Genomic DNA, 16,926 nt, shown 5'->3' on the forward strand with positions numbered 1-16,926 from the left:
ATATATATATATATATATATATATATATATATAATTATGAATGCTGTGGAAAAAGCAATGAGACACAATGAACAGTTGCTCTCTTCTGTTACAAGCACTAAAAGCTGTTGAATGAAACCATCAGGTGGCAGGTTCACAACATAAAGTTGCTGCTCCATGCAGTGTGCATTTCAGTTGTGCAGTGATTGCTAAATGTTTCCATGGGTTCAAGGAGTGATTTTATGGTTAACAGAAAAGAAACAGAAATTGAAGATAAACCATAAATTCTTGCTTCGTGGAGCTTCTTCTTTCCAAGTTGTCCATGCTTTGGGCTCAGTACCCTGTGTTGGAAGAGAAGCTTGGCTAACCTGAGGGTGAAATCAAGTCATGGAAAATAATAGCTGAGACCAGCAGCAGCTTGCCTCTTAGCATCTATTGATGACCATTTTACTCAGTTCCAGAGATTATATGATGCTTTCTGAGCAATGATCTCCCAGCAAGATATATTTGACAGTAGTAAGTTTTACATATTAGAATTGCAGATGTCGCGTTTCCGGTGAAGACTCTTTGTTGCTGTTACTTCTTGATTTCCAGTGTTTCAGTGATAAATGGTCATGAATGTATCAATACTGTTAATTTTGAAGACCATTGATAATCTTCAGTTAATTTTCAGCTAAAGATAAATAGTTATTTTCAGTTTTTGCTTATTTTGTTTTTACTTGGCAAAACACCCTTCTGGATGTTGGAAAAATGTAAATCTTAATTGTGGTGCAGTGTAATAACTTCTTCAGGATTTGGTTGCTACAAGAAAGTTCAGTATATGCTATTGAGAAACTGTGTTTCTCCCCTGAATTTTTATTTTTTTTCCCCCCTCAAGTAAAGGTGTTTAATTTAAACAATGGGAATGTTAGTTTTAGAGAAGAATCTGTTTCTTTCCTGATCTTGAAATGATTCATAACTATCAGCAGTGAATTCCACAAATTATGCTTTGTGAGGCTTGAGAAAAATCTATTGTCAGACTAAATATTATTTAGAATTAGAGGAACTATAATAAAAGTGATGATAGAATCATATGAGTACACAATGAATCTGTATGTTTTCTCAATTTTATTTTTTAAGTATTAAATTGCTAAACATCCTTTATCCTTCAAGAAGCACTTTTCTTGTCTGTTCAACTTTTTTGTGTCAATTATTAGATGTAATTGGCTGACAGATGTAGGTAATAATAATTGGCTCATAGATAATTATGTAATTCTACAAAGAAAATATATGTATTATTTAATAACAATTATTTGCTAAATTAAATGTTACCACCCATCTGTTAACAATTTCTGTCTTTTACCAGCTGAAAGGCTTGCTTGAACTTATTGTTTGCTTCCTGCGATATGCAATCTTTTTTAAAAAAAATCTTGATAATTTTAGCATTTAGCTCATTATTTTGAACTCCACTACCAAAGACATTAATTTTTAATTTTGTGTCTGTGTGGCACTAATGATAGTAGGACTCGAATGTGTCACCCATACCATATTCCTGCATTTGAGAAGACTTAGCTTTTCATTTTGATCTGTTTCAAAATAATAGAAGAACAACTATGGCTTCTGTTTCTGTTTACATCAATGTTTAATCATATTGGGAAGACAAGTACAGTTTTATGGAATATTTATCCATGGTAATTCTCAACCTTCATTCATGTATGTGCTTCCTAATTTTAACAATGGAAGTATGCTTTTCATGGTAAAAATCATGGTCATTATGCATGAGAGATCTCAGATTAGTAGTGATAAATCATACTATTCTTTTAAGTTGTTGAACTTTACAGGAACAGAAAAGGCATGGTGCCATAGCTGTCTAAAGGCAGGCCTGGAGCATGTATTAGGCGGTTGTTTCATTTTATTCCATCTTTGAGGAGCCCCTGTGCAGGTATGCTGTTCAAATTCCCTTTCACTTGTGTTTCTAGTGAGCAATGATTTAGATTTGTGCTCTAGCAGGTCTGGAGGCTATGGTGAAAACTACAGAGCAGCTCGTGTGGCGTAGGTTGGGAGGGATGTGACATTTCCTGCTTCCCTGCATTCTTCCTGTTACTGCAGGTACAGCTAAATATTATAATAAGTGCTAAGGGTGAGAGTGGTGTTTTACCATTTTGTATCTATATAGCTTTTTTAGAAAATTGCAATAAATGTTAGGGGAGAGGAAAGCTTTACAACTGTTTTCTTTTTTCAGTTTCACTATCCAAATCATACAGGATAGAAGATGTTAAAGCATCAGCAGAGGTAACTGCTGTCAGTCTTTGTGTCATGGTTAAATATATTCCTATTGGAAGGTCGGAATACAGGCACCTGTAGAGGGTAACTTCAGATGCAAATATTTGGAATCTGAACACCTTTATGTTCAGTTTGGCTTTTAAGCATCTTTTCTTGCCCATCTTTTTAGTACTGCTGCTAAGTTTTATTATTGCTGGAAGAGTTGGTGAGAATTCTGGCAGACTGGGCAGATTTCTGCCATAGGCTGATCTCTAAATTTTAAAAAGGCTTTACTGTAGGAGATAAGATATATTGCTTGATGTTTTAAAATTTTGCAGTTATGTTCAAGTTGTCTGAAGAAGCACTATGGGTAACTACAGGTTCACTTTGTTCTCCCATAAAGTGTCTGAGATACATAAAACTTGTGTGATTTAAAGCCTATGCAACATCTGTTGAATCTAAAAATGATAAAATCAAGTAAATCTGCCACAGCTAATCGCAGGAAGTTATTGATGGTATGTCAAGGAAGAGGTGGGAGGAATTATATATGCATTTTTTATAGATAAAAATTACATATATTGTAAAGTACCAAGTGAGTTAACATAGCTGATACTAAAGAAAATGCAGTTCTGCTTTTGCAGAAATGTTTTCCTGAAGGTGTAAGTATGAAAGGGGTGAATGGTGGGTGTTGAAAAGAGTCAGGAGAGATCCATAAGGAGAGAGGAACATGAAAGAAATATTTGCAGCTTATATATATAGTAAAGAAAAAAGTAGTATTCCCCCTTATCCAAGGGCAAAAATAATAGCATAATTCTTTTTAAAATTTGATTTGACAGCACTGTAGCACTGCTGATCTTTAAGTAACGCCTGCCATTTAGAAGTATGTGTTAGAAGTGACCCATGTTCTTTTGTGTACAAACTGACATTTTTAGATGCTTGTTTTAGTGCAAAAATCATCATAAAAACTCAAAAACATGTGGGCTATCATAGAATTGTAGAATGGTTTGGGTTGGAGGGGACCTTAAAGATCATCTGGTTCCAACTCTGCCCCATCCAACCTGGCCTTGAACACTGCCAGGGAGGGGTTAGCCACAGCTTCTCTGGGCAACCTGTGCCAGTGCCTCACCACCCTCACCATAAAGAATTTCTTCCTTATATCTAACCTAAATCTACCCTTTCAATTTAAAACCATTACTGTTCATCCTATCCCTTCACTCCCTGGTAAAGGGTCCCTCCCCACCTTTCCTGTAGGCTCTCTTCAAGTACTGGAAGGCTGCTCTAAGGTCTCCCTGGAGCCTTCTCTTCCTTGGGCTGAATAACCCCAACTCTCTCATCCTGTCCTCATAGGGGAGGTGCTCCAGCCCCCTGATCATCTTTGTGTCCCTCCTCTGGACCCTATCAAGCAGGTCCATGCCCTTCTTATGTTGGGGGACCCAGAGCTGGTCACAGCACTGCAAGTGGGGTCTCATGAGCGTGGAGTAGAGGGGTAGAATCACCTCCCTTGACCTGCTGGCCACACTCCTCTTGATGCAGCCCAGGATACGGTTAACTTTATGGGCTGTGAGCACATATTGCTGGCTCATAGTCAGTTTTCCATGCACTAATAACCCCACGTTCTTATCTACAGGGCTGCTCTCAATCCACTCATCACCCAGCCTGTATTTGTGCCCGACCCATGTGCAGGACCTTGCACTTGGCCTTGTTGAACTCCATGAGGTTTGCACAGGCCCACCTCTCATGCCTATTCAGGTCCTTCTAGATGGCACATCCCTTCCCTCCAGTGTGTCGACCACACCACACAGCTTGGTGTCATCAGCAAACTTGCTGAGGGTGCACTCAATCCCACTGTCCATGTTGTTGACAAAGATGTTAAACAGCGCCGGTCCCAGTACTGATCCCTGAGGAATGTCACTCATCACTGGTCTCCACTTGGACATCAAGCTGTTGACTGCAACTCTCTGAGTGCGACCATCCAGCCAATTCCTTATCCACGGAGTGGTCCATCCATCAAATCCATGTCTCTCCAATTTAGAGACAAGGGTGTTGTGCAGGACAGTGTCAGATGCTTTGCACAAGTCAAGGTAGATGACATCAGTTGCTCTTCCCTTATCCCCCAACACTGTAACCCTGTTGTAGAAGGCAAACAAATCTGACAGGCACGATTTGGGCTTAGTGAAGTTGTCACCAGTCACCTCCTTATTTTCCATGTGCCCTCACATAGTTTCCAGGAGGATCTGTTCCTTGATCTTGCCACGCAGAGTTGAGACTGGCTGGCCTGTCATTCCCCAAGTCTTCCTCTTTTCCCTTTTTAAAAATGGGGGTTATGATTCCTCTTTTCCAGTCAGTGGGAACTTCACCAGACTGCCATGACTTCTCAAATGTGGTTGAGAGTGGCTTAGCCACTTCATCTGCCACTTCCCTCAGGACCTGTGGATACATCTCATCAGGACCCATGTACTTGTACACCTTCATGTTCCTTAGATGGTCTTGAGCCTGGTCTTCTCCTACAATGGGAGGTTCTTAATTCTCATAGTCCCTCCTTTTGTGTTCTGTGTCTTGGGCAGTGTGGCTGGAGCACTTATGGGTAAAGACTGAGAAAAAAGTCATTGAGTACCTCAGCCTTCTCCATATCCCAGGTAAGCAGGTCTCCCATTTCCTTCTGGAGAGGGCCCACATTTTCCCTAGTCTTCCTTTTATCACCAATGTACCTATAGAAGCTTTTCTTGTTGCCTTTGACATCCCTGGCCAGATTTAATTCTATATGTATCTCACTGAAATGAAAAAATGAAGTGCAGCTACAAATGACAAGGTAAGGTAATTGGAGACTTGTACACCTTAGGTCTGTAACTGTCCGTGTATTTCTTTATCCAGATGTAAAAGTATTCATAAATTAGGTCAATAACTAATAATATCATGAATTGAAACACACAAATGAACCAACATCTCTTCTGCTCTCCTTTGAGAGCACTTATTAAGTGAAGAGTCAGCCATCTTTGTCATCTCAGCAACTGGTGGGATTTTTGAAAGAAGTTATTTTTGTCTAAGATTTTCGAAACACATCATCCATTTTCCTTCATTTTATCATTGTGTTTGTCTATTGCAACATGGCATGGTACTGATGGAAACTGAATCATTGTACCTTTACATAATGGTCTATATTGAGAAATTCTACTTAGCTATTGAATGATAATATATTAATAATATTTAAAATCTGTCAAAAATACTGGTATTTTCAGGCCAACATGTAAATTCAGAATATCTTTTACATCTCTCTACTCATAACTATTTGCTTGCTTTCAAGGCTTTAGTTATGATGCTAACTTAGGTGAAGAGGAGAGAGACAGAGTGATTTACCTTTGTTTGGATGAGGTCTTGTCTTTGGGAAAGAGATGGTTTTCTTCAGCCAGTCCAGTTTCAGTTGGAATTCCTTTACATGGGTTTATGTGCAATATATTTTCAATGCAGTTATCTCTTGCAGATGTAAGTAGATTTCTTCTCATCCTGCTTCATTTTATGTACTGATGTGATGCTTCATTTCGAGGAGGACTGCTTATTGTTCACCTGTTCAGATTTTAAGAAATATTTTCCTGACGGTAAAAATCCTGATTAATGTCTGCTGGAAATTTATTAAAAACAAACTTTATTCACCCCTTTGTTTTCTGGTTTTGGATGCTCTCCTGAAATTTGTTCAGAAATGCCGTTGACATTGGTGATGAGCAAGCAGTGCAAAATTACGGGCTTAGATGGGGATGGGGAGGAAACTGTCAAGGTCGAAAGCAGCTGATGCACTAAAGTACTCTTACAGATTAATAAGACCAAATTGTATGAACTGATTTGTATTTGTATCCTTTCACAAGTTATATTCCTTCATATTTTTCTGTATCTTATTTTTGAGTGTACTATTATTCTCATGTCTTTCAACCCATAAATTAATTTCTTCAGTAATCCCCCACTTGGGCTCCATCTCTCTCCTGTTACATATTATACCTTTCTGTCCTGCTTTCTGTTTCCATCTTTTTCACATATGGTGTACACACTGCTTTGCGTCTGTGATGCTATGAAGTCTGTTCAAAACAGAAATAGGAGAACTAGATTTTTACTGGCAACATTCTTTTATTTTTACTTAGCTCCAAAAAAAGCCCAGGAGGAGTATTGACTTGTGGAGGTATTATTGCTTTGTTGCCACAATAAATTTGATTTTGAAAGTCCACATACATCTGAAGAGTAGTTCCTTATCTGTGCAGTGTCTAAATTAAACTTCAATGAATTTATTATGGATAATTGTTTTTTTCTCTGTTTATTTTTAATGAAGAGCTATCTTAATTATCAGAATAAAATGCAGACTGGTTTTGTTTTCATATTTATAACTTTTGCTTCATGTTATGGACCTGTTGTAATTTATAGGTATTGGTGTAAGAAATTTTCTTTTGAAAGTTTTCTGATTTTTAAGCCATAGCTCAGATAGAATATTTAGAGTGCAGTTGGTTTCAGCTCCATCCAAATGCTGATGATGAATGGCATGAATATTACAGTAATTTGAGAGTATCTTATCACAGAGAATTCAGGAAAAAAATCATTTTTAGTTTCTAAAAATGTTTTGGGAACTCTTGAGGAAAGTTCTCAAACTTGTTTTGAGGGAAGACTTAAGAAGCTTAGGGTGATTTTTAGACTTCTAGATCTTAATGTTTCACATTTTACCAATTTTATTTATATTAACATAAAATGTGTGCATTCCTGCAGGTTAATCCCCTCCATAGGTAAGGTATACAGCACCACAAATATGGTATTCTCCCCAGATGTCTAATCAGAATTTCCTATGCTGTCGGTTGTGTCTCTTGCCTCTTGTCTTATCCATGTGCACCTCTGAGAAAGGTCTGACTCTGTCTTCTCCTGACCACCTGTTAGGTAGCAGGAGCAGCAGTTAGATCTTTTCTTAATCATCTCTTTTCTAGGTTAACAAACAGTATTCTCAACCTCTCCTCATACTCATATGCTTTAGTCCCCTGTCTTGGTGGTTCTTTGTTGGACTCACTTGTTTGTCAGTGTTTTTCTTATACTGGGAGGCATGGAGTACAGTGGCCTTAAAAGGGCCAAATGATAAGAATAATCAGTTCTTTCAACCTACTGGCTACACCCTTGCTACACCCAGTCCAGTAGGCTGCCTCTGCGACAAGGACATACTGGCTTATGTGCAACGTAATGTCTCTTGGGTCCTTTTCTGCAAAGCTTCTTTCCAGACAGTGGGCACCTGACCTGTCCAGGCACACGGAGTCATGCAATCTAGGGCTTAAATCACTTTTGTTGAACTTCACGATGTTTCTGTATGTCCATTTCTTAAGGTTGCTGAGATTCTTTAGAATGGCAGCCCTGCCCTCCAGGGTACTGAGCACATTCCCCAAACTGCTGTCATCCATAAACTCACAGAGGGTTAATTTTCTCCCATCACAAATGTTACTGACAGTGATATTAAACAGTATCTGCCTCAGGGCTGACCAGCCACCAGCTGGATGTGGAGTCGCTGCCCACTCCCCTTTGAGCCTGGCAATCCAGGCAGTTGAGGAGACAGTGGGAAAAATAGAAAGTAGCAGGTTTAGTAGGTCATGGTTAAGTAAGGTTATGAGTCTGTATTCAAGGGTGAGGGGGAGGGCTGGGGGAGATCTAATGGTGTGTGGGTGGGAGAACCTTAAAGGAGTTCAACAACTCTTGCTTTAGGCCTAAGTGAATGTGGGAGTAGTGTGGTATAACTTGTGATTAGACCTAAGTAATGTTTGTCTTGGTGTGTTAAGCTATTTTCTGAATCTTGGCATTTTCACAGGAATGTCTCCAAAATATGGTGCTCATTGTTAAGTCAGTGATGATGATAAAAATAGATATCAGACTCATTTCCATCAATTCTAGATCCTGCCTGACATCTGATTTCCAGCCCAGAGAGCAGTAGGAATTAACTCTTCCATCAAAACAATTTAAATGCAGCTTTAATATAATGTTAAAAATAGCTAGTCTGTCTTCCTCACCACTCTTCCAGTATTGTTATCAACTTTGGGTATGGTTTTTGAGTTTTATGCATGCAGTCTTGAGAGAAACAGCAAGTTTCCTCTGTAGGTAGGATTGGTCATAGATGATTACTAAAGCACTACTAAATATTTTAACATAAGCTATATTCTTTAAAAAAATCAGCACCAATCATTTGGATGAAACAAAGGTGAAGGACAACAACCCATTCATCCTTATTCCAATCTGTCGGTACACCTAAAAATTTTCCCTTTGTTTCAACACGCTAGAAGAAGTTCAGTTCTTTCATACTTACATGATCTCTAATTTTAGCATGTTGAATTCTCAATTTTCTTATGAAGTAAATCTTTAATCGGGTAAGATAATGCTCCATCATTGGAAGTGTTCAAGGTCAGGTTCAACAGGACTTTGAGCAACATGATATAGTGAAAGATGTCCCTGCCCATGGCAGTGGTGTTGGACTAGATGATACTTAAAGGCCCCATCCGACACAAACCATTCTGTGATTCTATGATAATACAATGTAGATGACAGATCTGTTTTACAGTACACGATAATTGTCTGTGTTTAAATGAGTGGTTCAAGTTTTGCTTTTTTTGAATGATAAGCTTTCCACCATTTTGATTTTGGTACTGTTGACGTAATTTCTCTAAAACTAAACCACTCTTGGCATGTGATTGATATGAAAAACTGAGAAGTGTTTTGCTTTGTTTTTATTTTTAATGTCCCCTTGCACTAGGGACATCTGTCAGAAACTATACCTGGTTGTCTAATGCATTCTATTTGGTTTTCTGGACTTGAACAGCAAGGGTGTTAACATGCTGTCTGAGAAGACAAAGAAATACAGTGCCATGAGACCCACTCAGTGTTTGGCTCCAGCAGGACAGTTTTGCCTCACTTAATGTTGCTCCAACAGCTAAATACCACAACCTTCTGTATTAAGCATAGGAGTAGTTAATTTTTAAGATGGAAGAAATTGGTTAAATAAAGATCAGTTTTCATAGGAACTTAATGGCATTTTAGTGGCAGAGAGAGATTTTATTCTTGGTTGTTTCACTGAGAAATCTTATCCTGTAGGAAAAGGAAAGAAAGGTGGCAGGAGTTTTGTAAGGAACTGGCATTTTAGCAAAATAAATTTTCTTTCTCTTTAATAATGAATTCATAATATCTGCAGAAAAATCTCAAAATTGGTAATTTAAAATTAGTGATGTCGTACAGTATATCTAAAAGATACGGTATGTTGTATATGGCACATAGTATAGAGCAATGACATTCTTATTTTGAACACTTTACAAGGCACCATAATCTATGCAGTTTTCATAGGAATAAATATCTTTTTCTGAAGAGCTCATGTTGTATAAGATGGCTGTAAGGTATTGTTTCATAGTAACTGTAGTGGAATCCCTTTCACTTGATTTAAACATTTAATATAAGCCTTGCTTCATCAAGTACTTTGGTGCCTGATGCAGAGTGTAGGGCAGTCATTTCATCCTATGCAGATAATTAGTCTGATTAAAACAGAACATGGGGAAAGGTTCTTTTTGGAGGCACCAGCTTCCAGTCTGAAGACTCAGAAATGTGCCTGATCTTGCCATTTCCCAGCTGCTCTGTGCATCAACTGCATGGAAGAATTAAATGCCTCAAAGAAGCAGACTGTTGTTCTGTAAGTTGAGGTGCTTGCCTGTTCCTCATAGAGAATAAAGATGTAATATAAAATGTTAGGTTGCTTTCACCAAAGGGTGAGCATTGGGTCACTGCTGAGGTATTGGGATCTCAGGTTCTGTTCTAAGACTGGGTTTAGTTTTATATTACCTGCACTGATAAAACCAAGCAAATTGACATATGACCAGCAGTGTCCTGGGTTGTTAGCTCAGATAGAATGAGTCCTCCCTTTTCAGTAGCTAGTGCTGTAACTAACATTTCCATTAGGACCATGGAAGTTTCCATGCTGTATTAGATTTGTGGCCCATTTGAATTAGTAAATTACTTGGAGGTACTTTACAAGCAGATGGAAAAAAGAAATCAGATGGGTCCTCAGCAGTTCTAACAAATCAATCAACTCTGTTTGTTTTTGTGCTTGTATCTAGGCACTGCTGTAGGACCAAAGACTGAACATTTAATAATCTCTTTCAAAACTGAAATTGATTGTCATTACTGAATACTTCTACCTCATAGGGAGTATCTGTCCAGTCCCTTCTAATTTTGTGTAACAGAACTAAATACTGCTAATAGCAGTTTAGATTCAGTTTCATGAACATCTCCTACCAATGCACATGTGAGCTTCCACCAAGAGGGGAAGTTGTATCCTGCCTGTGGGTTCCTACCCTCTCCTGTGGGCTCCTCTGTGTCTGCATCATGAGTCAGATGAGAGAATGCTTTTAGATGAAAACTAAGTCAACTGGAAAAACTGTCATGAGTGCTAAAACTTGGAGGATGGGTTGGAGTGAAAGGATGGGGAAGCAGGTTCGGGGTACAGAGGTGGAGAATAGATAACATTCTGTTCAGGGCAGCCTCCACTCAGATCAGCTTCAAGTAATAGTAACATTGCAGTTTTACTCTGTTTGACATTTCTGATATGCTATTTCTAATGGACAGTCTCAACCAATTTGTTCTGATGTTACTGCTAGAGAAATTTTCAGTATGAATGCTGTGCTGTAAGCACTGTAATGTTTGCACTGTAGTAGTCTTCTACAGTATTTCTTAATAAACATGTTTTGGTAGCCTTTCATTTTCTGCATACATAAATCCCAGCAGAACTCTTGGGTATTTTGGACCTGTTGACTTTTTGGAATTTAAATTAGTAGTTTATTCCAAAATTATAATTTTTCTTCATTATGGAAAAAGAACAGCCTTAGGATACAGGTATCACCAACATTTTTTGAAACTAAGAGTGCAGAAGCAAAATAAAACAAATGATGCATGCAAAAAAAATTAGCCTCAAACCTTCCTCAAGCAGGCAAACAAAAATCTCTGATTTTGTTTAGAGTTTCAGGAATGGCTTAATTTCCTTTAATTCCTCCACCCCTCCATCTCCTATGAAACACCTCTTGTCACTGAATTCTTGGTATTTATGCATTGGGGGTGCAGTGCTGAGCTTAGGTGTTTGCTTTTTAGGGAATCCACTTTAGTTGTTCTAATTTATTTCTTTCGTTCTCCCTCTTTATTAGTGCCACTGAGGTTACTTCTCAGAGCACAGGATTTCTCTTTTGGCTCAAGTAGACTCTTGAGTGACACAGTCTAATGACATTGGTTTATTACTGGCTGTCCTGGTTTCCTCTTTGTTGGTGCATCTGATTGTCCTCAGTGGACTTCTGTTGATTCTATAGTTTCTAGCAAAAGCTCAAAATCAACTCAGTTTAAATAAAGAGCATAATACAGTTTTTGTGGAGCTTAGAGGGATGCTAGCTTCAGAGTTATCTTTTTTCCAAAATATATTTTAACACTTCCAGAAAGTTTTAATTCAGATTTTTTCCTGTCTTCATTATGTATTATCACAGAGCAATGTTTGAAGTCAAAAAATGAAATCACATAATAGATTCAGTGTTGTTGAAACACTTAGATTAAGAAAAGCAAACCGTGTTGCTCAAAGTAGTTTTTCTACCTAATGTACTATGTGCATATCAGATTTATCTCTGTCTATTAAACTCCTCTTGCATAACTATCTGGGAAATTTTGGTTTAAAAAATACATTTTAAAGCATCATCTAAGCCAGTAGATTAGAAAAAATGTTCAGATTTAGTAAGTCAAGAAAATTTGGAATTGTAATGACAAAAATATTTTTTCTTTAAGAAATACAAAGTTATAACCCTTTGTTAGGCTGAGGTAGATTATAAATGTCACTGATTCCTAGGGCTCAGTGTATTCTGCCTTGACATATAGTATTTTTGTTCAAGAAGAAAATTCAGCAGGCAGTCTGTATTTTAAGTCCTTAAAAAAAGTAATTTCCAGCTGTGCTTTCCAAGCTTAATAAGGTGTGATAGTTAGAAGGGAAGCCATACCAGCACCCTATGGTAAAGTTAAAGATTAGCCTTTATTTTTATGAACCTATATAAAGAGATAGAATTATCCGAGTGTTGAGAGGTAGAGGAATGGCTATAGGACTATAGCTCCCTCCTCTAATTTCCTCCCTGGCTTCACTGAGAAGTGACTGGAGCAGCATGCTGTGTGCAATGCTGGTCTGAGGGCAGTGCCTGTCATGGCTGCATCCAACCCTGGCATGCGGTGTTACAAGGTATTTAGGCCCTCATTCATTTAAAGCACAAGTCTTCTCGAAGTTAATAAAATGTTATATATATGTGCTTTTTAAATCTGTTTAAGGGTAGAGATGGCAGTTATAAATACTATACTCACTAAACCTGTTATGGTTAGTAAAGTATTAGTTTTACTCTAGTGGTTTAAGGTTAAAGCAGAAGGAAAGCTGACAAGTTTTAAACTGGGCCTCAGGCCCCAGAGTCTGTACTAACTGGGAGTTGAGCCATTGTGTCTGCTTAATTCCTGAGAAGACAAAGTACTGTACAACCCATGTCACTCTCACCTCTGATCATGACCGTAGTGTTATCAACTGACTGTGCATGGCAAGAAACAGAATAATGGTTGCAGAAGTACCTTGAAGCAGAATCCTGTGTTTGCTGGTTCCTGGGTTAATAACTGTTAGGATCTTTGTTGTATTTCATGTGACATGCTTTCTTTACTAACTAAAATTGGCTGGTTAGAATGTGCAAGTTCCTCTGCAATATTTTTAGAAACTGGATCCTAAATGCACCGTGGTTCTGGCTATGATCTGGCCACCCTTGGGTCAACTGCCCTTCTGTTCGGTTTCATTGTGCTGTCTGTGATGGCAGCATTACTCTTAGGAATACACAAATGTAGAGATTTCAGTATTATATTGTCTGCTTAGATGATCTAAACTATCAAAAGGTGCATATCCTGCCCATGTTGCAGCTTCCGCTGTCACGTAGGAATGGCAGGAAAGCACTTGCAGGTGTTTCTGCTGTAGACCTGCTGTCCGTATGAAAACTGTTTTTCTCTTGAAAATGGTATAATATGATTCCAAGGGCTTCCCTACTGGTTAGAATGGCAAGTATGAGCATCCATAGCAGGGCATGTAACCACTGAACCCATAGAAAGTCCCTCTGTTTTGAAGCCCTGATGAAATGCATCGTCCCAAAGCATTTTGTTAGGATTGCAGGAAATTTGGAACAAAGCTGCAGATTTTGGCAGTTTAGCAGGAGGTGGCTGCCAGTCTGAGGCACAGATGGAGGTATCTGGAGGAGCCAAAGCAGCATGGTCTTTCTGTTCCTTTCTTAAAACCATCAGAAGGATTAGATTTTTAGCACTTGAAATGGCTTAATTTAGATTTTGAGATAAAACACTGAAGGGAGAAAACAGTCTCTTTTTTTAGTTCTTTTCCACAGATTTTTCTGTGGATTTAGGAGATCAGAACCATATTTTCATTTTATTTTGTTTAAGCAACTTGGTGTTGCAGAGTATGATTTTATGACATATGTGAACTCCACAGCAGATCTTGTATTTGTGGGCTATGTAAGTCTTTGGCGATATCTGCACCTTTTGTAATCTCATGTTGCCAACAAACTACTTCAGAGTGTACTATGGCAGTAAAACTTAATCTGTGGGTAGTTCTTTGTACTTTTTTTTTTCTGTGCAGCTGAAAGGGATTAGAAAATTAGTCTTCACATTCAAGATACCTGCTCATTCAGGTTAGTAATTGAAGTTAGTGGGAGTTTAATATTAGTTTTAATAGGTTCATATGCAAGGCCACCTGTAGATAGGCAGTTTAGTCACAGCAAAAAGTTACAGGGAAGTAATGGGTGAGTCTGGCTGCTGTAGCCCCTAGCAAAAGCAGCTTTGTAAGCATGCCTGCATATAGGGCTTCATGAATAGCCTGTGCAGCATGAGGTGTGCTGTCCTGCTGCTCTGCTGTCCTTTGAATTTTTTTGATCCGTTTTAAAACAAATGCATACAGACAAAACCATTTGACACACTGTACTGTTAAAAAGAGTTGATTTCCTTTATGCCTTACTAATCTTTATTCGGTATCTCTCTAAACTTTTTGTTTTCCTATGCGATGTTTTTCATATGCAGGTACAGGGCTGTTCTTCTCTGCATAGCTGTGAAGTGACTCACATGGAATTTTGTGTTCAGTTGTGAACATGTGGTTGCTAAAATGAATCTGAATCTTTATTGTGAATAAACAAAAATAACTGGCTACCAAAGTGAAAGGTTATTTGATAAAGATTTAAAAGATTAGTTTAGTCCAAATTTACATCTGTGACTTAGTAAACTTACTCAGAAATGGAAGTAGTGGAACATTGTCTTATGAAGGAAGTATCTGACACTGGCTGAAATGCTTTGTCTATTATTTTGTTAGTTTTATTGGTTATTTCAAAAGAAGTAGTGGACAATCTGCTTGATTGAGCAAAATGTTGAAAAATGTGTAAATGAGACTAGTCCTGCGTTATTTTGGAGATAAGCAGTAGTGAAAAGGTCTAGGCTACCTTGACATGGGGAATTGGGATGATTTAAATCTAGAAAGATAAAAAGGAGGAAAAAAAAAAAAAAGAAACGTTGTTTAATTTTGAAGGTTCCTCAGGTTCACTGATTACCTTCCTAGGCTGCTTTTACATTTCTCTGCGGATCTAATCAAAGGCATCCACACATGTTCAGAAGTGTTCATTTTATAAATTTAATCATCCAGTTCCCACCTAATTTATGTTATAATTCAGAGTTTTTAAGTGGAGAGGTCTATCTGTTCTTGGAGGAGCCTAAAGCGGTAGGTGTTCTCAGGTTATGTTTTCTATATTCCAGGAACATGGATTTCAAAGCAGTGGCCATAGTTAGTTTGATTTGCAAAAATGTAAAATAGTTATGGGTGTAATTGCATAACATTTAAATGAATTTTCTAGCCCAATCTTAAATTGTAAATCTTCATTAGCCTGAAGGAAGTTGAATCATCTTCAGTTCCTGCATCTCAAATGAGTGTCACTAAGAAATCCAAGACATCTGGGAAGAGGCATACTCCAGCCCTTCTTCCAAAGACAGGTCACTAGTTAGGTTAGATCAGGAGTGCAAGATCAGTCAAGGAGACAACAGAAATGACTGTAGAGGTCAGAGACCGCAGGGAGTGTTAAAACCTCATTTTTACACCCTGGGTTGTGTTTTGTATCTAAAATTCTTCTATGTGAAAAGCCTAAGTTGCCCCCTTTAAAAGAAAATGAATGTGTCTGGGAGAAAGGATGTCACAGATTCAAACCTCCTTTGATAAAGGGAGATGAAGTGTTGGGTTTTCTAAGTGCTGGAGTGCTCTCATTACTAAGTGGCTACTACCAAAAGATTAAGTGATTTGGCCAGATATGTATGGCCAGTGACAAAATTTGAGTTTGAATAGTTTGAATACATTTTCTTGCTGTAGTTGCCAGTCCAACCCAGTAATCTGTAGATGCCATACTGATGGTGGTTTCCACGATGATAATAAATTTTGTGATGTTTCTGTGATTAAATATTTAAAAAAAAAAAAAATTTTTCTTGCCGTTCTTCTGTGTTTGATCTCAGTTGTTTAGAAGTACAATTTTAATATATGAAGTATAATTTAAATCTATTAATCAGATTTTAGATCAAATTATGCTTATTCATACATCTGGTTAGAGAAGTTTAATTATGCAGTTAATCCTTTTAATCCTTTGGGACAAGGTGATGCCGACTTGCCCCTTCCTGCCCTGTGACTGGAGTTTCTAGAACTCATGCTGTGCATATCTTTAGCAGTGTCTGGGTCTGGAGAAGTGCTGTGATGTAAATTGAGTGTATTCAATATCTAGGTTTTCTTGAGTAATAATATCTTGATTTTTAGTTTTTCTTGTATAAGACATTACTTTGACGTACTTTATTGTCAAGTGTTGTATGCAAAAATGTCTCTTGGAACTCACTGTAAGTTCTAAATGTTTTATCATGTTTAAAATGTTCCATTATCTGATGTCATGGTAATCAATGTTTTGTTGCTTTTATAGATTACCTTTCTCAAGGGATAGATCTCTCTGGAATAGAAGTAATTGAAAATGACCTTCTGTTTATTGCAAGAGCTCGACTTGAGGTGGAAAATCAGGCTAAAAGGTTGCTTGAGCAAGGTGTGGAGACTCAGGTAAAATACACTCTCTTCTTTACTTACTTTCAAAATTGAAGTGTAAAAGTACTCTGAGCTTGTTTTCCTTTGTTTTGTGTAGCATCGTCTAATGGAGATTAAACATGAAAAAAGTCTTATGTGTGACATTCTCACACATGAGAATATCCGAAGAAATTGACAAAACTGGCCTTGTATGGTATTTGCAAGAATAAAATTTTGCAGAATCTGACCCTGAAATTTGGGAGAATGTAGGTACTGATATGAAGAGTTTAACTAAACACTGTGATAAAAGCTTGCTGTTTGATAGGACTTTGCATTAAGCACAGTATACTACATTGCCAGTATTGCCAAACTTTATAGATAAATATGAAAAATACACCTTCTTAAAACTGTTAAGATTTCTCTATTTTAGCTGTGCAGTAATACATTAAAGTAATTTGCAAGATTTCCCATTAAAATTTTAAAGGGCACTTTAAACTTTGAGGTAAATATTCACTGTAGGGAATATCAAAATGAATATGCATAATTGCATTCATCCATACTAAATATAATTATCTACA

General features: G+C 37.7%; 1 protein-coding gene across 1 annotated transcript in view; it reads left to right on the forward strand.

Annotated features, from left to right (window-relative positions):
- The window catches only part of COG5 (component of oligomeric golgi complex 5), a 190,640-nt gene that overhangs the window by 65,483 nt on the left and 108,231 nt on the right, over window positions 1–16,926 (forward strand). The window contains exon 7 of the mRNA XM_026868004.1: window positions 16,254–16,384. Within this exon, the coding sequence (XP_026723805.1) occupies window positions 16,254–16,384 (131 nt within the window). The remainder of the gene's footprint in view (window positions 1–16,253; window positions 16,385–16,926) is intronic.

The sequence above is a fragment of the Athene cunicularia genome (genome assembly GCF_003259725.1).
Source record: "Athene cunicularia isolate RWA chromosome 1 unlocalized genomic scaffold, athCun1 chr1_part2, whole genome shotgun sequence".
Taxonomy (NCBI): Eukaryota; Metazoa; Chordata; class Aves; order Strigiformes; family Strigidae; genus Athene; species Athene cunicularia.